Genomic DNA, 24346 nt, shown 5'->3' on the forward strand with positions numbered 1-24346 from the left:
GCCTTATCTTTTCCTCCAGCTGTTCTTTATTTGCAATCTTTTCTGGCCTGTGGCGGTAGCCTCCTGATATTTTATTTTATCTCATTCTATGCTCATTTCATTTTGACATATTCTAAAGTCTTTTGCTGATCCGTTCTTCTTGGGATCTTATAGGATAATTTTCATTGAGTCATCTTGATGTGTTCTCATGAGAGTATTCAAGAGGAAGATGACAGGTGTTATAGTAAGTCTAAGGGTGTTCCAAATCTTATTTGTGTTTATTTTGTATTCATGCTGTACAGTAGAGAATTTAACTTTATCCAAAAAGAGGTCTGGCCTTTGCCCTCAGGTTCTGGGATGTAATCCCTGGGCTCTTGGAAAGTCATGCCTGATAGAAAGGACTTTGTTTATCTGGGGCTTTGAGTCCACCAGTTATGTGACTTGGGATGGGGGCTTTGGGCCTGCAGGAGCTCAACCGATTAGGGAGTTGGCCTGGAGACTGAGATGCCTATGTAATGGAGCCATGGTAAAAACGCTGAACACAAAAGCTCGGGTACATTTCCTGGTTGACGATGCTCTGAGAACACTGTCACACATCAGTGCTGGGAAATAACATGTCCTGCCTCCATGTGCATCTTCTCTGTATCCTTTCCCTGTAATAACCCATAACCCTGAGTGTAGCAGCTTTCAATAAGTTATGTGAGTCCCTCTAGCATTTTACCAAACCTGAGAGTGCTTTTGGGAATCCCCTGAATTTGCACCTGGTGTCAGAAGGAAGGGTGAACTCTTGTGAGAACTTGTCCCTCCAACTTCTCAGCTGGCCCTAATTCAACACATGTACGCATCATCAAAAAGACTCTCATTTAGTGAAAGCACGGGGTACTTTAACTGCTTCAATGTTAACCTTCTTATGGTACCTTTTTGCTAACTGCCATTTCTGGAGAGCAAATGTGAGAGTCAAACCAGAGGAAATAATTTGACTGCGGGTCTAAGAATCTTTACGTCCAAAGCTAACTTTGCACTCAAGAATCAGGCAATAAGGACTGAAGCCAACTGGTACGGAATTAACAAAATATAAGGGCTTAACTGACCTTGGCATCTGAGTCAGAACACAGGAATTGATGTTTCAAGCCACAAGATCTTTAGACTATACCAGACAAGAAGCTTGGTATCACACCCATCACCAGCTCAGGCTCCCTGTCTGGAGTGAAAACATCCTGACCTAAGACATGATCAAGTCACTCTTGAACCAACATGGCCAATGCTCAGACCTCGTGTGGCAATGAGGTCAGCATGCAGGGATAAGGTGATGAGGCTTCTTTGAGGGGAAGGGAGTCGGTACTAAGATTACTGCCATTCCTTTCAGATTGTTCTGATCCAATAACCAAGGTCCACAATCAGAGATGAGGCGGCTGATCAGAAAGCTGTGGTCAGGGATCTTGAGTTAAGCTACCACTTGAATGGAGGAGTCTGGAAAATGAGTGTTAACTGGGCAGTTTCAAGGGCTCTATCTGTCACTCCACCCCCGAGAATGTCTCCATTCTCTCAAAGTTCATGTGGATGCAGACGGCTTCCAAATCTATGCGCTGGACTCCAAATTTTCAAATTCCCATTAGAAACATTCTCCTAGAAGTCCTTCCCTTGCCAAGAAACTCAACATGTCAAAAAATGGAATTGAACATTCTTTTCATCCCTCTTCACAAATCCCCCCCATCTCCATGAGTGCCACAGTTACTCCCCTAGCCAACCAGGGAAGACATCTTCTGGAGTCTTGCCTCTCTGTGGTCCTTAAATACACCACGAGGAGCCCTGGTCATTTCATTCTCCAAAAGACACTTTTACCCTCAGCCTCTTCTCTTCATTCCCATTGCCACCATGCTAGGATCAGGCCCTCATGGCTTCAAACTGAAATTATGTTTAACAAGCCTCTTGACCTGCAGGAACTAGAATGGTAATCCTTAAAGGGCACTTACTTTGGGCCTGTGCTAAATGCTTGACATGAAAGAGCTCACTTAACCTCCCAAAGTGCTAGAATTATAGCTCACACCTGTAATCCCAGCACTTTGGGAGGCAGAGGCAGGTGGATCATGAGGTCATGAGGTCAAGACTTCGAGACCAGCCTGACCAACACAGTGAAACTCTGTCTCTACTAAAAATTTAAAAAAATTAGCTGGACGTGGTGGCAGGCACCTGTAGTCCCAGTCCAAGCTACTTGGGAGGCTGAGGCAGAAGAATTGCTTGAACCTGGAAGGTAGAGGTTGCAGTGAGCCAAGATCGCACCACTGCACTCCAGCCTGGGTGACAGTGAGACTCTGTCAAAGAAAAAAAAGGGAGGGAGGGAGGGAGGGAGGGAGAGAGAGAGAGAGAGAGAGAGAGAGAGAGAGAAGGGAGGGAGGGAAGGAGAAAGGAAGGGAGGAAGGAAGGAAGGAAGGAAGGAAGGAAGGAAGGAAGGAAGGAAGGAAGGAAGGAAGGAAGGAAGGGGCAAGCTCATTTAATCTCAACAACTCTATTAGTCACCTCCAATTTACAGATAAAGCAACTGAAGCCCTGTAATTTGTCCATGTCATAAAGACAGTCAATGGCAGAGCTCAGCCTCAATAGAGAATTGTGTGATACCAGAACTATATCATCTATCTCTCCCAGATGAGGGAGTTGGGACAAGAACTATAAATAGGGAGCACCTCTGAAATGCGGGCATTAGGGAGCCATGTAGGGATGGAGCTTCCAATCCAGGCAAATAGCCAGCAACCTGGACACCTATAGGCATTGAAGAAGGTGGCAAATGAGGAACAAGTCAGAGAGAAAGCAGACAGAGCAGCTGGGGGACAACGGCTGTCCCTAGAGAGAAGGGAGGGAGTCAGATGCCATCTAACATTAGCTGTCTGCAAAGGCACTGAGAGTAGGAAGCAGTCCTTGGCAAGAGCCATCCACTGCCTCACCCTTGGGCTCCCCATCCAGACTAGGCATGGCTGTCTGCAAATACTGCTGAAAACTGTTTTTATGAGGCCAGGGAAGGCCCAGGAGCTCCCAGGCCCCAGGATAGGACAATAGACTGGTATGGGCCAGCAAGTTGTCATCTGGAGGTTCATATGGACACTGCCAGAGTCAAGAGCCAGCAGGATGCTAGCCAATGGGTAGCATGGTAAGGGGACAAGATTCCCATTCCTCAACCGTCTACACTCACATCCTCACTTCTTGTTTTTCTTTTCGAAATAGCATCTTGCTCTATCTTCCAGGCTGGAGTGCAGAGGCATGATCTTACTTCAAGCGATTCTCCTGCCTCAGCCTCCGGGTAGCTGGGATTACAGGTGTGCATCACCATGCTTCGCTGATTTTTGTATTTTTAGTAGAGACACAGTTTCATCATGTTGGCCAGGCTGGTCTCGAAACTCTGGCCTCAAGTGATCCGCCCACTTCAGCCTCCCAAAGTGCTGGGAATATAGGTATGAGCCACCGTGCCTGACCCACACACATCCTCTTTTAAGCCCACTCCCCAGCGTTAACTCATTCTAGCCTGCTTTGTACCCTAAAAGAGCATGTGGGGTTTTTTTCTGTTTCCTCTTCTCAAACCCAGCTTGTTCCTTTTCATCCAAACTGCCCTCCTGTACCATCTTAAATTTATCCCCAATCAAAGGGATTCCATGTGTGTCAGGCTAATTTCCAAACTTCCTAAGGTCAAGAGCATTCTGGACCTAGAAAGGCTTGGAAGGCATCTGACCCAAGACCCTCATACTTGATATGTACTCAAAGTCACTAGGACTTACCCACAGCCCAAAAGCATGGTGGCTGACTGCAAGTCCACACCTGACTCACGCTGCAATAACGTACTGCCTTTTGCCCTCACCTAATGCACCTAGAATTGCTCTATTTTCCTCCTTTCTCATCACAATCCCAAGTAACTCACTTAGCACCTGGCACACAGAAAATGCTGAATGAATGTACGCTCATTTGGATTTGATGATCTCAATTCACAACGATGAACTTATTATTATAAGGTGTGAATGACTGATAGCTATCCCTTAATTCTTCCGAGTACAGTATTTGCATTTTAAAACAATGTGGTTACGGTTTGGTGAAACATATTTGGTGAAGTTTCTTTTCACCTAATTAGTTGGTAGAAATTTATAAGACACAAACATATTTTAGGATAAGACAGTGTTTCCAACAGTGCCTCAAATCCATACACAGGGCAGGGCATGGTGGTTCACACCTGTAATCCCAGCACTTTGCAAGGCCGAGACAGGTGGATCACTTGAGCCTACGAGTTCAAGACCAGACTGGGGAACCTGGCAAAGCTCTGTCTCTACAAAAAATACAAAAACTAGCCAGTGGTAGCGTGCTCCTCAGTACTTGGGAGGCCGAGGTAGGAGGACAGATTGAGCCCAGGAGGTCAAAGCTGCAGCGAGCCATGATTACATCACTGTACTCCAGCCTGGGCAACAGAGTGAGATCCTGTCTCAAAAAAAAAGAAAAAAAAAATTTTTTTTTTTAATCCACATGGTACTGGGAGGCACTGGTACAGGCGTGCACTTGGTGGACTTATTTGTGTTCTACGTCAGTGCCAAGCTGTAACCACTAGAGGGAGCTCCAGGCTCCCTCTCCATTTGCGATCAGAGGATGGGACAGGCGGTTTGTAAGATCATTTGACTGGTCCAAGGGACTGCACATAAGGCCTTTCTCTTTGCATCATCCCTTAGGGACTCTCTCTTTTTCTCCAAACGCTCTCTAGCTTGGGAGCTGGGTCGTCCCAGTTAGGCTTGGAGAGGCTGCATGAAGCTAGCCCTAGAACAAAACAACTTTGCCTTCTCTCCTCACCCCCACCTTTCTGAGAGCAGAAAAGCAAATTGCAGCAGGTCAGGAGTCAAGGCTGGGCTCAGGAATACAGGACCAAGAAGCTACTCTGCTGACTTTTAAGGCTGTGGGCTGCTCGGACCTTCCTCAGCCTAAGGATGAAGAAGCTCTCACAGGGACCATCATCACTAGAAAGGGGTTTGTGCTCAAACCCTAGCCTGGCCTCATCTGCCAGCATGTGTCCCAACACCTGTTATGGGTGGCTGGGCAGCAAGAAAGTCAGTGTCCAGGATGCTAGGTCTGGCCATTTCCATCCTACATATCATGTCTATCTTATCATAACACACCACTCTTGCTGCACTAGAGGGGTTTGTGCACCCTACTGCCCCTCCTCTCTGGTCCCAAGGGAGTGGTCCTTCCCTCCAATCAACTGCTCCCTCCATTTCCTTCAAGAAAGCAATCTCCCACCCCCTACAGCAGCAGCTCTCAGATACGGTCCTTGCACTGGCAGCATCAGCACAACCTAAGAACCTGTCAGATATGCAAAACTTCAGCCCCTACCTCAGACCTGCAAGTGAGAATCCTACATTCGAAAACTCTGGGCTGGGGCCCAGCAACCTATCTCTTTACTCCAAGTGATTCTGATGCAGCTCAAGTGTGAAAGCCACTGCCCTACAGAGTGGAGAGGCATTGTCTCACCCTAAACTAACTGTGCCTGATCTCAAAGTCAGCATTTGCCAACTCCCAGAATACCTGGGCCATGGAAAGTCATCTCTGGCGAAGCCAAAATAATCTGACCATAATCAAAGAGCAGGTAACATCTAACAGTCTAGTATCCACACCACCAGGCATGATACACAGTGCTTCATACACTTCTTTCTCAAAATAGTCCTACGAGGCAGATGCAGTTACCAACCCCATTCTACAGTTCATTAGGGATGGCAGGGTGTACACAGAGATCTATCAGGTTCTGAAGTCCCAGTTCTTTTTTCTTTTTTTTTTTTGAGATGGAGTCTGTCACCAGGCTGGAGTGCAATGGTACAATCTCAGCTCACTGCAACCTCTACCTCCTCGGTTCAAGCAATTCTTCTGCCTCAGCCTCCCAAGTAGCTGGAAAAACAGACACGCACCACCACCCTCATCTAATTTTTGTATTTTTACTAGAGATGGTGTTTCACCATGTTGGCCAGGCTGGTCTTGAACTCCTGAGTTCAGATAATCTGCCAGCCTTGGCCTTCCAAAGTGCTGGGATTACAGGCATGAGCCACTGCACCCGGTCCTGAAGTCCCAGTTCTAAACCTCAATACCTCAGGTTTCTCAAGTGATGGATTAAGGTGGGGAGATGAGCTTCATGTGGCTTCTTTGATCTCCCTTTGCTCCTAGTTTACACTGGGCCTTGAAATTACTTCTCCTGATCCTGCTCCCACAGCTGGCTGGTGGCCATCCCAGGCCTGAGCCCTGCCTACCTCTGCTTTCCCAAGAGCAAGCAAGGCCATCCACACTCCTCAGTCTCCCCTGGCTGTACCTGCAGCCCAGCCCTGCCTGGACAGGCCACAGTGAACCTCTAGGATTCAGGGATGAGTTCTGAGAAGCCCAACCTCTAGCCCATCTCACTGTTTACCCCACTATGCCCTAAGTCATTTCCATCTGCATGAGTGCCATCTGCAGAGCACTGGCTCTTGTCACAGAATGACCTGCTCAGTCAAAGCTAACATAAAGTGGTGGTCATTTCTGTGCCTTCATCTGCAGCACGTGACTGTTAGTTTGGGGTTTTGACCACCACCCATCAAAAGGAGCTGACTATCCCAGGGAACCCTGAGAGAACCAGGAGGCATCTGATGAACTCACACCCTCCTGAGCAAAAATACCAGAGCATCCGCCCGCCCTTCCCATGTGGCTCTGAACATCTCCCCCAGCCTCAGCGCACCTGGTTTGCTTTCGTGTTGTGGGGTTTCCTGAGGGCTCACAGGGCTACTGCTTGGGGTTTCCCTATAGGAAGACGAGGCCCGGAGAGTCACTGCTCCCTTTCCAGTGCAGATTTTCGTGGGATCCATGTCTGAAAAGAAAAGGTCCAAAAGAGAAGACTGAATCCAAGACTCCTGAAAGATTAAAGGACAGTTGGTTAGCAAATTGTTACAGCTAGGGAATGAGATGAACCTGGTGACAGCCACGCCAAGTCTTCAAACACTTGTGGCCAATGGAAATTAATCTGTGGGTGGTGGAGAGGGGCAAGTTTTCAGAGGTTTACTGTGCATCATGAAGTTAGGGGAACATGGCGGCGATGGTGAGTGCAGAGTAAATGGATGAGTTACAATATCAGCGGAAAACATTTCTAAATAAAAGCAGGTTTATGCCTTTTATTAAATGACATTTGGGTTGGTGAGCAGACTTCTGACCAGTTAGTAAGGCACAGTTCAAGAAAGTTTATGAAAGATATCTCAAGCTTCCAGACCATCCTTCTCATTAAAAACCAAGTTGGCGACGTAGGCAAGTGGGGGCAGGGGTGGTGTTCTATGGAGAACAACTACTCCTTGCAGTTTTCCAGTGGGAAAAGGAAAAGCAAATCTCCTTGAATCGGCAAATCAAGACTCCCAAATTGCTGAGACAGAAGGATAAGCTGCCTGGCGAGAAAGCTCGTGAGTAACAACCTCACTTTCCAAACGTAACAAAGAAAACTCACAGCAACAAAAATGACCCAAAAGGCTAAATCCTTCAATGAGCAGTGTCCACTGAGCCTCAGCTGTCTTCCCAGGGTCCTGGCATCTCCTACAGTTTCACTGGGACCTAATAACAGACCTGGGTCAACTTTGAAAGTTTACTCGAGAAAGATTTCAAAATACGCTTCAATAGATCTGAATGCCATCCTGCAGAAAATCAGTCACGGGCAGGCAGGGAACCGGGGCACACCACACAGTTCCGGGAGGCACGCACTCCAGTGTTTCTTTATGTGCAGTTGAGCTATGCAGAACACCACAGTTTTGTTTTGTTTACAGATTGCTCACAGCCTAGATCCCTGACCCAAAATTGTCACAATTAGGATTACAGGTTGACATTCAGGGTGTGTGTTTGGGTATGTGAGTTCAGACGTTCAACTCACCCCATCCCCGTCCGAGGGCAGGGAGAAGCAAAGCCTCTTCTCTCCTTGCTTTCATGTCAGCAGCCCCCTTCCAACAACTCAGGGAGAATGGTCATTAGCATTAGAGAAGAGAACAGACCTGCCTTGTCAGCACCTCTTGTATTGAACGCAATGTACAAAACCCACAACGTGTGGTGGGGCAAGCATCAGCCTTGGAGAGCATCTGACCTATCCAACTCTATCAAAAGGCTAAGTGACTGATGTCAGCAAACTAGTGCGAAAACTGGTTCCTGGTCACTTCAGAAGGATGAAGGGCACACTGACGGGTGCAGCCCATACATAGGTTCCTAAACACACAGCCCAGTTACTTCTGAAAGTGCCATTGGAAAAAGTACTGCATACGCCTCATGTGTCTCACTTTGTACAAAACTGACATCTGAGCTGTGACTCCCCCAACCTCTGGAGGGGAGAGGCAGGAAGTGGCTGCAGGTAAAATTGGGGAAGGCACAGGGGATGCTCTGGGATGGCCCAGTGAGCATCACAGAGGTAAGTCTAGGTGTGACACCTAAGGCAGCTGCTTCAAATTCAGCCCAGTTCAGAGGTTCTCTGTGAGACCAGGTTAATTCTCAAGGAGCCTGCAGTTTCTGCTAAAGTATTTGAAGTTGGAAACCTCTAGGGAGAGCCTAGGACGTCCATGCACCTCAGCCCCATCCCAAAGTGAAAGCTGAGGCTCTCGACTGACCCTTCTCCTAAAGGAAAGAGGGTCAAGGCCTCTGTCTTCAGTTCTTCCCCACACTCACTGGCTCCCAGAAAAACACACATCGACATTCACGTAAGCACACAGAAGAAAAAAGGAAACAAGCTGAGGAAGTGAGACGGAATGCCTCCTAAACATGCAAGGATTCAGCTCAAAGCGTGTGTTAGAAGAAAAGAAGAAAGGAAAACCATGCCAAGATCTGCTCAATTAAAGAAAATCAACCCACCCAAGGAGATACCTGGAGGGAGAACTAGGCCTGAGGCGTTTCTCACTGTCTTCACAGGAATGATTTTAACAGCAGAAATAGAGCGTGCACGTAAAGGGTAGGCAGTTGCTGAAAACACAAAAGGGTAAATGGTGCATCCAGAAAGAACATTTGGGAAACACTCAGGCAGTTGAGGAACTGGGCAGGGACAATAGGAGGAAGTCACCCACACAACAAGAACAATACAAAGGGCAGTAGATGCAGTAATTAAAAATAACCTGCTTTCTCTCTTTAGAGTTCTAGGCCAAGATGACAGACCCCTCCCCCACAATAATCACCCAAATACAGCTGGTCAGTGTTGATTGGTGGCTCCTGCCACACCAGGAGCTTGCCAAGGCTCTGGACAAAGATTTACAGAGGCACAGATGGTCTGGCAAATGGAGGAAGAGGAGAGTACTCAGGGTCCACAGGGAGAAGGCTAGGGAGCGGGCTTCAAGGAGCAGGGCTGTGGCCCGTGGGCTCCAGATGAGTGAAGGAACAAAGGAATAAGATCATGAGCTGCCTGGTCCCTTCAGCCATCAGAGCTACTTCCCCCACAGCATAGCTTCTGGGGTCTTGTGTCTGCTCTGACAATCATAGCCCTCTGGCCCCAGGCAAATCAGAACCCCCATCTGTTGGACAGCAGATGGCCTTGCTTAAACCCACCCTTTCCTGGTCAGGAGGTGCCAAGTGTCCAAGAGCATATGTAATCTCTGGGCAGTACCCAAGTATACAGCCCAGGACCCTGATGCCCAGCTGAGCTAAGGCAGAGCAGGGCTGCCTGCCCAGGATGCAGTGAAGGCCACCACTCAAATGTCCTGGGTGGTCACACTTATCTATCTGCAGGGTCTCTGGGCTCCCTGCCTGCCCAGATTCTGTAATCTCATGATAGGTACATCCCTAACTCTTCTCACAATGAGCCTGTTGTGAGGCCTCCCCTCGTACTCTCTCTTAAGGGCAGCACATAAAGAGGGATGGGAGCTCTGTGCGAGGGTACCAGAGTCAATTGTGGCCACAGATCTATAGAATCACAGCAGGTAGGGCTGCCCAGGAGCAAGATCACCACTGCAGAGTCAGCATCGTGCTGGCGAGCCTGTCAAGGCAACAGAAGGGAGGCCTGTTGGCCAGGGGCTGTGCACCTTCTAGTCCGTCCTGCTGTCAGCTCACCTCGTAAGGTATGAGGCAGTCACAGGGTGCCTGGCCATCAAGGACTAGGTTGCGAATGACATTACTGCATGTATTTAAGACAAATGTGCTCTTACAGCATCCTTCTGTCTGCTCCACCTGGGAGATGGGCTTGGGGGAGACTTTTGTAACTATTTTCAGAGGAAGCAAGAGGCTCAGCGAACTACTCAGGCTCATTCGGTTCTCAGACGGAGAGGCTAAGACTGGAGCTCAGCTATCCCAGCTCCGGTTCAGGGACCTCAGGCCACTCTGACGCCCTTCAGATGACTTCTGCCTGCTTGTTTCCAGACAAAGATGAGTCTCACCAAGGAGAGAATGGGACCCACTCCATATGCCACCCTCCTCCACCTGCCTTAAGTCTCTTGTATAAAAGAGTTCACATGGATGGGGTTGATGACCCCACAGGTTTTAAACACACAGGGCCCCACCCCTTCCCATGCTCCTCACTGGATGCTAAACACATGCCTGCAGCCACTCCACAGCACTACCCCTCAAAGTTCCCTAAGTACAACTTGGGAGAGACTGTATAGGACTCCACACCAGGGGTGCAAATGAGAGGCCAGGCAGGGAGGCAAGAACAGCAGCATGGCAGGTCCCCTCCTGCCACCAAGGAACCCACCCCCACACCACCTGGGCCCTGTACCCCAACCCCTCCTAGTCTCTCAGCATACCCTCTACGGCTGCTTCCTCTTAGTTCACACTTTGCCTTGTCTTAAAAGGAACACTTTGCTAATCCAGACGGAAATTATGAAGGTCAAAATGCCAAATGGTTTGAAATTATTCATTGATTCTTTGGGCATCTTGACTTAAATGCCCAATGCCAGGATTCTCGCCCTTCCTCCTGTATACCATAAGATTTAGCTGGATGAGTGTTCATTCCAATTCTGAATTTGAGGCAGAAATAAATACAGCAGATCATAAAATTCCCTCATCTTGTAGATAAGGGAACCCACACCCACAAAGATAAAGGACCTCTCAAGATGTCCTGTTCATGAGTGGCAGAGCTGAGACTTGAACTCATGCCGTCACTCCAGCTGGAGTGTCCATCACACCACGCAGTAAAAGTGGCACCATGGGCCCTGTAGCCAGGCTGTCTGCATAGCCACACTGAGACGCTGAGGTCAGGATGAAAGTCTCCAGGCCAAGGAGTACCTCAAAGGTCATCACATCCATCATTAATTTCACATTCAAATCTTTTCTCCTAAAATTTTTAAAAACTGAAACTATGAGAGGATGTGCATAAAATTAATGCCAATGCAATAATTTATTTTAATGATTTAGGCTCTTGCCTTAGGGTCAGGACTGTGAACACATCACTGTTTATTATAGGTGACAGTGAAAGGCTGAGCAAGGGATATTTCAGGCTGATAAATGCCATCTGTATCAGACATGAAGTATGCCTTGGTCCATTTATCTGTTCAGTTATTTACAGCAACCTTGTGAGCTAGGGAAAGTTTTTACTACCTCACAGTGGGAACATGGCAGTCTCAGACTCCTGAAATACAAGAACAGGTTCCAGGTCTCAGAAAAATCAGTGTAGGGAACAGGTCTCCAGTTTATGTCTTTGTTGGGCCAGTGATGTTCACACCAGGCAGATGGGATGGCCCCAGCCTGCGATACTCCACAACTTTAGAAATGCTTTGCAGTACAGGCTGGGCATGGTGGCTCACACCTGTAATCCCAGCACTTTGGGAGGCCGAGGCAGGTGGATCACCAGGTCAGGAGTTCAAGACCAGTCTGGCCAAGATGGTAAAACCCTGTCTCTACTAAAAATACAAAAATTAGCCAGGTGTGGTGGCAGGCACCTGTAATCCCAGCTAATTGAGAGGATGAGGCAGGAGAATTGCTTGACCCAGGAGGCAGAGGTGGCAGTGAGCTGGGTTTGTGCTGCACTCCAGCCTGAGAGACAGAGCAAAACTTCGTTTCAAAAAAAAGAAATACTTTCCAGTACTGATCCAGACATCTCCCTAAGAACCTTACCTTTGTCTTGCCCATTACTGCTGGGTGCCAAGCCATTCACCACAGCTTTGGAACCACCATCACATTCTGCAAGAAAGAAAGACAGCATGAGGTTTGCGAGTATGCTGCCCCAGCACTTACTGAGTCCTACATGGCACCAGGTGCTAGGGTCAGAGTCAGGAGGAAGCAGAGGGGTCCTGCCCTGTCAGATACTTTCAGACCTCTAGGCCTCAGTTCCTATGAGACCCTCTGGCAAGAATGCTTCCTCCTCCCTTCTTACCTGATGGAAATTCCATGCACCCTTGAGGCTCTCCTCGGATGTCATGTCTTCTATGTTGGCAGAGAGTTTCCTGAGTTCTGCTCAGTTACAGAAACTAAGACCCTCCCTGTTCACCTGCAACCTAAGCCCCACCCAGGTCCCCATCCTAAAATAGGCGGAGGCAGGCCAAGAAAGGCAGGCAGGCAGGCTGGCCATGTCACCCTGGGACATGTGTGTTGGAGGAATCCCCTTCAAGCCCAGAGTTAACCACGCTTGGGTTTTTCATGTTAATCATGTTTGGGTTTTTAAGCACTGACTTGCCTAGATCTGAGGATCCCTGCTTATCATTCCATAATTAGCATCTCATTTTATCCTTAAGACTCAGACCTCGAGAACGAGGAGTTAGGAATGCCTATTTTATAGATAAGAAAATTGAGGCAGAGAAGATTCCAGGCCTGCCCAAAATCACCAGGCTGAAATCTGAACTTTGGTCTGCCCATCTCACAGCTCATCTTCTTACTACCCAAATTTTGAGTTTCCTGGTGTATCCATATAGATATAAACATTTGAGTTTCCTGGTGTATCTATATAGATATATATATTCTATATCTCTAAATGCTGGGACTGAAGCTTAGTCTCACATCCCTGTAATTCATTAGGCTGAGACTAAATCTAAGCTCTTAACAATCAGCCTCCCCAAAGGGTGAACGCCTGCTATAAACCACACCAACAGGCTAGTCTGGATGCTGCCTGTGGCCAGACACAAGCAGGGCCACTGCCCCACCTGGTGCCTGGATGTCCCCATGCTGGCCCCACAGACTGTGTCCTGTTAATTCCCCACATCCACCTACAGGTGAAGGCTAACTCTCCCAGATATCTCCCTTGAGCTCTCATTTATGAGATGAGTGGAAGGAGGGTGCTGGTGAGAAGGCCAGAAATCCAAGTACCTGCTCTAGTTCCTTCTGTGACTGTGGCCTTGCTCCAGGCCTCCCCAAGCTAGTGTGGTGCAGTCTCTAAGCTACCAGCAGGCCCAGCCCCATGTTCTTCCTTTCTTTTAATTAAATGTAACAACAAAACTTGAAGAAATTTTAGAAAAGTAAACTCCATCTCCTGAAACTCAAACCTCTGCAGCACAATGTTGGTGTCCAACTTCCTGAATTTGATTCCACAACACTACACACTAGCTGAGTGATCCCAGCCATATTATTAACCCCTCAGGGCCTCAGTTTTCCATCTGTGTAATGAGGGTGGCAAACTGCACCCCGCCTGTGAGGGTTTTCCAGGAGAATGTAACAAGATCATAAAGGTGAAGAACTTCTCTTGGTGACTAGCAGCCCGGCCCAAACTTGGGATAAAGAGAATCCACCATTTTTACACCGCTCCTTCTACCAGTGATTAAAACAAATATTTTCCATGTAGCTACTTTTCTCTTAATGACTATTTTAACGGTGGCATAATATTCCATTAAGTAAATACACATAACGAACGTACTTATTTATACCCCACCACCACCACTCCCTGCTTCATGTGGGTGATGTTTTTGTTTCCTTGGAATTAAGACAGAAATTCCCAAGAGTGGGATCATCAGGTCGAAGGCTTCAGAATTTCTGAACTCTTCCTAGGCAATGCCTCCTTCCAGCCTCCGACCTGAGAGAGCGATTCTGGGGAGAAGTCTCCCGGGCTTTTCCACACCCTTCTTCTAGGTCCCTCCCTTCCTCCTTCTCTAGCCCTTAATGCCAGGAGTGGTAATGCAAAGTTAGGCCAGTTCCGACACTGGAAGAGAAAGTAGCTTTAGGCCACAGAGAAAAAGTTAAAAGCAAAATAAAGCAAAACACCATGGCCTGTTTTAAATGACAACAAAAGCAAAAAGCCAAGGAGACAACACAAAACGAGTTATGAAGCAGGAGCGACTGGCAGTACCAAGCCCGCTTGGAGGGGAAAAGGTGCACAGCCTCTTCGCACACAGGAAAAGTACTCAAGGAATTGCTGAGAAGCCAAGTCCCTGGCTTTGCAGGGAGGAACTCTGAGCTTGTAACAGTAAGAATCCAAAGATGAAGTGCTCGCCATTCCTTGGACACAAAGTTCAGCACTTGAAAAGCACTGCCTAAGGCCGGGCACAGTGCCTCACATCTGCAGGGGGATCACCTGAGGTCAGGAGTTCAAAACCAGCCTAACCAACATGGTAAAACCCTGTCTCTACTAAAAATACATTTTAAAAAATTAGCTGGATGTAGTGGCACATGCCTGTAATCCCAGCTACTCGGGAGACTGAGGCAGGACAATCACTTGAACCCAGGAGGCAGAGACTGCAGTGAGCCAAGACCACGCCACTGCACTCCAGCCTGGGTGACAGAGCAAGACTCCATCTCAAAATAAATAAATAAATAAATAAAAAGCATCATCTCACTTAATCCTCACTAAATCCCAATGAACTGGTGCTTTTATTATGTCCATTTTTGCAGAGGAAAATGCACAGAAGGATCTACCACAGGCCCAAGGCTACGCAACCAGTAAACAAGGAGGTCAGGGTATGGGCCTGAGCTATTCCACCCCAGAGCCTTCCTAAGTCTTAACTACAAATTGTCCTACTCAGAACTTAGCAAATAAATGGAAAAGGGTGATTTTTAATCCACAGAGGTCACTGACAACACTCACAAAATACTGCAGGACTGAGAGACCCTGAATGAGATATCCACAGGGTCATCCTCCCAGCCCACAACCTGCCCCACCTGCAGGTCTCAGGAGGCTCCAGGGCATGTTCAGTAGCCTAGGTAGGCCTTAATCTCCAGATGGAAACTCCTCTGCTCCAATTCTGGGCTAGAAAGCTGACAGCTCTTGGCTGCATGATAAGCAGGGATCTGTTCCCCTCTGTCTTCCCTAACCCATGTTTTCTACCCCAGCTCCAAACAAAAAATGCTCAAAACTGATTATTTCTTTAGGTCTTGACTTTTACTACCAAAGGCAAAGCAAAAGAGGGAACAAACCGCTGTACTATCCTGGATGAAGGAAGCATTAGATTAGCTCACATCCTGGAGCAATTATGGCCAATCTGTTTACTTTTGCTGCAGTCACTCAGATTAAGAAATGCCAAAGACATGAATACATATGTCAAATTTTATCAAATTGTATACTTAAAATATCTGTGGTTTATGGTATGCCAGTTACATCTCAATAAAGAGAAAGAGGGCTCATGTGCATGTAAAGTGTACTGCACAGTTCTTTGGCAATAGTAGTAAGCACTCAAAAAATCATTACCCATGAAGGTGATGATAGTGATGATGACAACTTATGACAAAGCTTTGGCAGTCACCCAGGTTGCAAAAAATAAAAAAATGCCACTGGGGCCTTCAGAGGACGTGGGAAATCTGGGTAAACTGCCCAGTTTGGTAGGCATGACAAGAGAAAGATGAGTTTAAAATGACTTACCAGAGCTCATGGTGGTGGCAGGACAAGTCGTCTGCAACTGGGGCTCTGAACTGCTCTGTAGAAAAACAAACACCACACAATGCAATTGATGAATGGCAGGTTCGCGATCAATCCCAATGGTTAGTATTAAAAATGCAAACACTGTAACCCTTGATAAAACTGAGCTGAACCAGAAGTCACCTGGCCAGGCTTCTGGTTCACGGTCACCCACATATTATTGTGACCTTGGGCACATCACTCAACCTCACTGGTTTCAATACTGTTGCCCATATTTGTTCTGATATTATCCAAGACCCCTTTCAGATCTAACATTCTATTAAAAGCCTCACACTCATAAGTGCACATGGTTTAAAGTGAGGGTAAAGGGAAAAAACACATTTTAGAAGAAAGAGGTAAAATCACAACACAAACTGATTTGAAAACTTAACGATTATACTGAATGCTTGCATATAGCTTACTATGCACAAGGAAATGTTCTCAATGCTTGAAATATATTAATGCATTTGACCCTCACAACCCTATGAGGTAAGCACTAATATCATGTTATTTCACACAGACGGGGAAACCAAGACACAGACAGGTGAAGCCGTGTGCTTGCCGCAGTGAAGGAGCTGATACCGGAACCCAGATAGCCTGACTTTCTGGTCAAAGTTCCTATGCACTGTGCTCTACTACCTGGAGGTGGGAACCAATCCCTGATGTTCAAATGGATAATCCCCTTATTTGGTAGGGTTTCAAATCGAAGAAAGCTTAAATTGTAGTGACAATGCCCTAATATATATCCAGAAGATCTTTTACTGAGTTATAGTTTGCATACAACTAAATATATCCATTTTAATTATATAATTCGATGAGTTTTGACAAATATATACATCCTATAACTGCCACTGCAATCACAACATACAGCTTTTCCATCACCCAAAAAAGTTTCCATGTGTATCTCTGCAGCCAAGCACCATCTCAGTTCTCTGTTAATGAATGATCTGTTTTCTATTACTATTGTTTTACCTTTTCGGGGATTTTATATAAAGGGTATCATAGTACAAGTAATCCTTTGTGTCTGGCTTCTCTCATTTAGAATAACACTTTCAAAAAGCAACTGGTAGATATGGCTGGGTCAATTTCTGGACTCTTTTCTGTTCCAGTGAGCTGTCTTTATCTAACACACTGTCTTGATTACTATAGTTTTACATGGTCTTGAAATCAGGTAAGGTGAGTGATATAGTTTGGATATTTGTCCCTGCCCAAATCTCATGTTAAAATGTAATCCCTGATGTTGGAGGTGGGCTTGGTGGGAGGTGTCTGGATCATAAAGGTGGATCCCTCATGGCCTGGTGCTACTTTGCAATCATGAGTTCTCACAAGACCTGGTCATTTAAAGTTGTGTGGCACCTCCCCCACCCTTGCTTATGCTCTTGTCATGTGACACATCTGCCCCCCTCTTCACCTTCCACCATGATTGGAAACTTCCTGAAGCTCCCCAGAAGCCAAGCAGATGCCAGCACCATGATTCCCATGCAGCTAGCTTGCAGAACTACAAGCCAACTAAATCTCTTTTCTTTATAAACAACCCAGTCTCAGGTATTTCTTTATAGCTATGCAAGAATGGCCTAATACAGTGAGTCTTCCAACTTCAGATTTTTTCTAAAATCATTTTAGGTCCTTTGCATTTTCATATACAGTTTAAAACTACCTTATCAATTTCTACCAAAAAAAAATTCTGTTGGGATTTTGACTGGAATCATGTTGAATATACAGATCAATCTGTGAAAAAGTAACATTTTTAACAATATTGAGTCTTCCAGTTCATGAGTATGGCCTAGCTCTCCCTTTATCCAGGTCTTCTTTAATTTCTCTTGGTAATGTTTTATAGTTTTCAAATTATAAGTCCTGTACATACTTGGACTAGTAAGGTCTTAATGAACATATCTGAAGGTCACACAATCTGAAAAACAAGTCCTCAGGATATGTAGAACCTTGATATTTCAAGTGTGGTCCACAGGCCATCAGCATTGGCATTAGCTGGGAGCTTACTGAAAATGCAGACATGACTGGGCATGGTGGCTCATGCCTGTAATCCCAGCTCTTTGGAAGGCTGAGGCAGGCAGATCACCTGAGGCCAGGAGTTCGAGACTACCCTTGCCAAAATGGTGAAACTCTATCTCTACTAAAATACAAAAATCAGTTGGGTGTGGTGGTGTGCACCTGTAATCCCAAGATCTGAGGCAGAAGAATTGCTTGAACCTGGGAGGCGGAGGTTGCAGTGAGCTGACTTTGTATGTGCCACTGCACTCCAGCCTGGGTGACAAAGCAAGACTCCATCTACAAAAAGAAAAAAGAAAGAAAAAAAATGCAGAAGCTCAGACTCCATCCTGTATCTACTGAATCAGAATGGGCATTTTAACCAAATCCCAGGTGCTCCCTTTGCATTTTAAGGTATGAGAAGCAATGATGTAGAGGAAATCCCCAGTTCACAAATTCTATAATAGGAAAATGAAGATATGGTATAAAGGTCTGCAAAAGGAGACATACTTTGGCTTCCTTTAAAAAAGAAAAAAGTTGAAGTTGGACACTGGTTTCCTTTCTGGATGGTTGCTTTACTTACTGTGCTTGTAATTAACAGAATAGAATACTAGGGATGAAAAGGAAATCATGCTAAGTCAGTCCCTGCAGGCCAAATCAGCAGTAACTTTGCCTCTGTCACTGTCAAATACATCTGAGACTAACTATGACCTTCAAGAGCTGTCCCCCCAGACAGTTCTCTAAGGTGTGGAAACATCTGTTCCTTCAACTGAGAAACATACAACCTGCTATTATCTGTATGTCCTCATGTTTTCCAATCCTAATTTTTGGTACCTTAGTTTGCCTACCAGGATCAAAAGGGTTGCTGTGATACCATCCAAATGTTTTTATTTTATAAATAATTTTATTTTTTTCTATAACTTTCCCACCATATAAATAATTTTCATGAGCAATTATATTATACTAAGGTTTTATTCCTTAATTTTTTTCTTTTTTTTTTGTTTTTGAGACAGGATCTCGAGCTATCATACAGGCTGGAGTGCACTGGTGTTCTCACAGCTCACTGCAGCCTCACTCAACCTCCTGGGCTCAAGCAATCCTCCCACCTCAGCCTCCCAAGTAGCTGGGACCACAGTCATGTGCTACCATGCCTGGCTAATTTTTTAAATTTTTATTTTGTAGATAGAGATGGTATCTGTCTGTTGCCCAGGCTAGCCTCAACTCCTGGCCTCAAGCAACCCTCCTGTCTCAGTCTCTGAAAGTGCTGGGATTACGGGTGTGAGCCACCTGGCCCGTCCTCAATTTTTAAAGCATTATTGAAGAAATCTTTCTGATTCAACTGTGAAGCTATCTTAACTCAAACTATTTTCATTCTTTTATAAGTCCTTCCTAGACTTTAGATACATAAACAGCATATACACTGTTGTAAACATAATATCTGGACAACTCTGTGTTCCAATTTTTAAATATATCATGAATATTTGTCTCAGATTCTATATATTCAGCATATCAATCATTTTAATGGCTATATTTCATTGTAATAACACTCCATAATCCCTTTGTATAGCTTAGCTTAATTCGTCTTCATCTAAAAAACAAGTACAAAGCACGGAGATGTCTTATGAACCAAACAAAAAGGACACCTCAACTCATACATGATGAGTAATCACTGTCATATGTGGGTAACCCTTTGCACATTTCACATTTCTCAATATAGAAACTACTAAGTGTCAGCCCATCTTACTTACAAACTGACCTAAAATAGACATGGTCAGGGATAATATTCAAAATATTTAACCATCATTTTGCCACAAATGTCTACCACTGGAGCAGACACCAGTTGCAGCACTCTCTGGGAGGCCCCTCCCTGTGCCTGCTATTAACCATTTCATGGCTGGATGGTGAGAGGACAGAAAGAGAATGGATCCTGGGTGTTATCAGACTATTTTGATATTTTAAGAGCTAGTATGACAATAGTAGGTGACAATGACAATGCACAGGTGAGTACCAGCTCTGCACACGAGGACTTTTTGAGTAGCAGGTTCTGTTGTGTGTTCTCACTCTGGTGATTAAAGTATCAGCTTTATTAAAGCAGCAGCTGATCCTAACAAACAAGGGAGAGTTTAAAGCAAAATCCAAAGTGCTCAGGATGAACAGGCTGATTGAAGAAAAAGAACTGCAGCAATGGCATCCGTGCCAAGGACAGTGCCCTGGTCCAGTCCCCATGTGTGGTAGCAACAGCAGCAACATCCTATCCAGACTATTCCAGGGCCTGATTCTGGCTCTGATCCCAGCCAGCTCAGCCTCCTGGAATTCCTGCCCCAGTTCTGAGTGCAGTTCTCCAACCTTCCATAAACTCCGTGAACCACCCAAGATCTTGCCAATAAATCCCTTTTCAGTTTGAGTTCACCAGAGGTGGTTTCTGGTTATCTGCCACTCAAGAACCTTGACTCAGTAGAATATGGGAGGGAGAAACCCCCAAGGTTCCATCTGAAGAGGAGAATCTTCATTCCTCTCTCCTTGACATGAGGCTGACCAGGTCTGAATCCGAAGTGGCTCAGCAGTGGTTGTGTCTCTACAAACTTAAGTGCTCAGAGCCTGGACAGTGAGGATGCCTCCATGGAACTGCACAAACTGAGCTTGACCAGAACATGAAAGCTTTGAAAATCATAGTCTAGTCCCTGCTGTTTACTTAGAGATAATATGGGCCATTATAATCAGATGTAGAAGTTGAGAGTTTATTTTACATAAAAACCTCTAACACTTAATGTTTATTTAAAAACTAAGCTGTAAAGAGCCTGATTTGGTTGAGTACATGATGGTATGTCTTTGGAATGTCTCTTACAAGTCCCCTCCAAATGAGCCAGGCACCTTTGGGTAAAAGCCAAAAGGACCAACAGTGTACCATCTAGTGGCAAAATCAGACAACTGCAAGTGTGCAGTTAATTCCCTTAGTGAGTTGTAGGAAACTATAGCAGTGTCACAACTGGGGTGTGCCAGCTGGGGGTCAAACTGCCAGTCCATGCTTTGAGCTGCTTGGACCTGCCATACTTGGTCAAAGTACCACAGCATCAACACAGACATTCCACGAGAAGAACAAGATGTGAAGCAGCTAGAGTTGTTAAGAAAGCATCCAGATAACTAATCGTTCCACATTGTCCCCCACCTTGCCAATCCCATGACCCTATAATTCTATGATAAGTTTTGATGACACAAAATGATTAATTACTAAAAAGCGAAAGTTATACTCATGCTTCCAGCTGAAAAATAACTAAATATGGATTGTTTACTAGGGAAGGAAGCAAGGTCCTTATATGGATAGTTTAGGGATATATACTAGGGAGAAACTGAATATGTCTATAAATATGAATTCAAGGTCCTGCAAGGTTCTTGGAAAACAAAGAGCCTTTGGTTAAATCTCCTGGCCAGCACGCTCCAGCTGCTCCTATGCACTGTGGTGTTTTGCCTCCATACCTCTCCCATCCCCAACAATAGATTGTAAATTATCCGGAAAGGAAAAACTGCATCATCCTCAGCACTGGGCATGCAGTAGGTGCTCAGTAATGGCCTTTTCCCTCACCTCTGTTTAACCTCCAGAACCTAACTTCGGAGTCTTACCATCAAGATAACCAAGAGCCTCCTTAACTCCAGTATGGCTCTTTAAAAGGAAGTCAGCTCCCCACTTGAACAAAAGGCTGGTTATGCCCTAGCTTTCTTTTTTTTTTTCCTAGTCTAAGGTATTTTGTTAGGCCCTAGCCTTAAATCCAATCTGGGGCCAGGCACAATGGCTCACACCTGTAATCCCAGCACTTTGGGAGGCTGAGGTGGGCAGATCACTTGAGGTCCCAGCACCTCAAGGCCAGCCTGATCAACATGGTGAAACCCTGTCTCTACTAAAAATATAAAAATTAGCCAGGCGTGGTGGTGAACGCCTGTAGTACAAGCTAATCTGGAAACTGAGGCAGGAGAATCCCTTGAACTTAGGAGGCGGAGGCTGCAGTGAGCTGAGATCACACTACACTCTAGACTGGGTGACAGAACAAGACTCTGTCTCAAAAAAAAAAAAAAAAAATCTGAGACTGGGCATTGTGGTTCACACCTGTAATCCCAGCACTTGGGAGGCCAAGGCAAGCAGATTGCTTGGGTTCAGAATTCAAGACAAGCCCAGGCAACATGGCGAAATCCTGTCGCCACCAAAAATACAAAAATTAGCCAGGCATGGTGGTGCATGCCTGTAATCCTAGCTACTCTGGAGGCTGAGGTGGGAGGGTCGCTTGAACACAGAAGGCAGAGGTTGCAGTGAGACAAGATCGTGTCACTGCACTCTAGCCTGGGTAACAGAGTGATACCCTGTCATTAAAAAAAAAACCTAATCTGGGACTTGATTTTATATTTGTGCAGCTACTTCCAATGGCTTGAAAAGAATAGAGACAGCATACAGAGCCCAGAATAAATGCTTGGCCTTATTTCTTTGTACTTTGCTGATCCACTAGCAGAGCCACGTTTCTCCAATTTTTCAATAGCTCCTTCTCTTCTCAATCTCTATTAATGTTATTTCTCTTCAAATGCAGCCTCTACATTATTGCAAAGGGTGCAGAAGGCTCCTCAAAAAGCCAGAAAGGATCAACACTGAGTCACTGATACTTCCTTTCAAGGGGAAGAAAGTAGGATAACTTGACCCTGACATTAACTTCAGTCTAGAATCCCATGACACTGCTGGGAGCTCAGAACACAACAAGCACGAAGTTTCTGTGAAAAGACCAATGTTTCTGGAGAGGAAGCAATAGGAAAACACATCAGAAAGGCCATCCTCCACAGCCTCTCATTTCCTCCTGGAGTCCCTCCAACCCAGTTTCCGTTCTAACCGATTATCTGAAATGGCCTTCAGAAAGGTTTCCAGTGCACATGCATGGCCAAGTCCGACGGTTTCTGCAGTGGTCAGGGCTACACTGATCTTTCCACTGTACTTAAGACAGTTAACTCCTTCCTCCTCCCCACACTTTCTGGTCTTGATTTCTAAGTGTCACTGTGAACTGATTTACATTGGGCCATAAGGATCCTTCTAGAACAGGGCCTCTTCAGTTCTTCAGGAGTTTAGGGAACCAGAGGGCCCTAAGCTAGTCTTTATTCCATTCCAACAACATGCTCACTTTAGAACCAGAAGCACATGTAGGTTACTCAGCCCAGTTTCCTGGTTTTCCAACATTGTTTGATGGAAGTTCCATGACCCCCTCCAGCCACTGTGCTGGCACCCACCTACATACTCCCCAGCTTTCACTTCAACCTGGGTCAAATTTCAAAGGGGGAAAAAATCCACAGGGATCCCATATACTCAGAGGGGTTGGCTCGGCAGTATGGAGGGCAAGGGAAAGGCAGCAAAGCTTCCAGGAAAGAATATTACATCTAAAACACAGGCCTGATGATACAATTCAAAAACAGTTCTTTAGTACCTACTCTGCACCCAGGAAAGTGCTTAGCCCAGGGGAGACCACCATGATCAGACAGGATTGCTGTCTTTGAGGCCATCACAGGGTTGTAGGGTGCAGATGTGGCCCATTTAAATATAATACAATGGGATAACCCTTCTGCTAGCAATCTGGCTTAAGTGTCATGGGAGAGGAAAAGGAAAAGGAATAAATTCTGCATGAGAGACAGAAAATCAAGGAATGAGTAAATACCAAAATTTTTAAATGTTCAATAGCACGCCTTCTAAAATCACCTCAAATGTCACACTTTTGGAAACACGGATCTAAAAATTCAAGTCCAAATTTAATGTGCCATAAGGCCCTGCAGGATCACGTCCCAGTTACTTTTCCAGTCTCATCTCCCTCACACCCTCCCATGAGTCCTAAACTCTACATCTACCATACTTGCTATTCCTACTGAATTCTGACAAGAGTCCCCATTTCCAAGACTTTAATCTTGTTGCTTCCCACTAATGCCCTTTCCTTCATCTCTCCCAAATTTAAGGCCAATCCCAATAGCCAGATGCACTGGCCCAACAAAAACTAAAGGGATTTATTTCCATCTAGTTTTTATTTTATTGTACTTTATTTTTATTTTTTCTGTGGTTACACTGGCTGGAAATAGTTTTGGTTTTGATCCCTATTAAAAGTCACGAAGATGAGGAACTCTTGTTTTCTTTGTGACGGAGTCTCACTGTCTCATCCAGACTGGAGTGCAGTGGCATAATCGTGGTTCACTGCAACCTCTGCCCCCACTCCAGATTTAAGTGATCCTCATGCCTCAGTCTCCTGAGTAGCTGGAATTACAAGTGTGGCTAATTTTTGTATTTTTAGAAGAGACAGGTTTCACCATGTTGGCCAGGTTGGTCTTGAACTCCTGACCTCAAGTGATCTATGTCCCTCGGCCTCCCAAAGTGTTGGGATTACTGGTATAAGCCACTGCACCCAGCCAGAAACTTGTTTTAATAAGACCTGTTTATGATAACAAAATTCAGAAAGCCCATGCCCGAACTCCACTAACATTATCAAACTCTCATTCCAGGTCCATGCCAGAGAATGGGCAGATTTGGAGCTAGAACATTCACCACCGATAAATCTGTAATCATTGTATTATTTTTACCTTTTATACTTGAGTGGAGCCTTTAAATAAACATAAAATCTTGACTTCTGTCCCAACAAACAA

General features: G+C 45.6%; 1 protein-coding gene across 50 annotated transcripts in view; it reads right to left on the reverse strand.

Moving 5' to 3' along the window:
- Positions 1–24346, reverse strand: part of SORBS1 (sorbin and SH3 domain containing 1) — a 251854-nt gene that overhangs the window by 115409 nt on the left and 112099 nt on the right. For 28 of the 50 annotated variants that reach the window (XM_078346145.1, XM_078346141.1, XM_078346135.1 and 25 more), the window contains 3 exons: positions 15677–15731; positions 12013–12078; positions 6698–6826 (listed from right to left, as the gene is read on the reverse strand). In XM_078346145.1, the coding sequence (XP_078202271.1) occupies positions 6698–6826; positions 12013–12078; positions 15677–15686 (205 nt within the window). In that variant the 5' untranslated portion in view covers positions 15687–15731. Of the gene's footprint in view, positions 1–6697; positions 6827–8829; positions 8938–12012; positions 12079–15676; positions 15732–24346 lie in introns of all 50 variants that reach the window. The other 22 variants (XM_078346120.1, XM_078346130.1, XM_078346112.1 and 19 more) reach the window with 2 other exon arrangements.

This window comes from Callithrix jacchus, chromosome 12 (assembly GCF_049354715.1).
Source record: "Callithrix jacchus isolate 240 chromosome 12, calJac240_pri, whole genome shotgun sequence".
NCBI classification, from domain to species: Eukaryota; Metazoa; Chordata; class Mammalia; order Primates; family Cebidae; genus Callithrix; species Callithrix jacchus.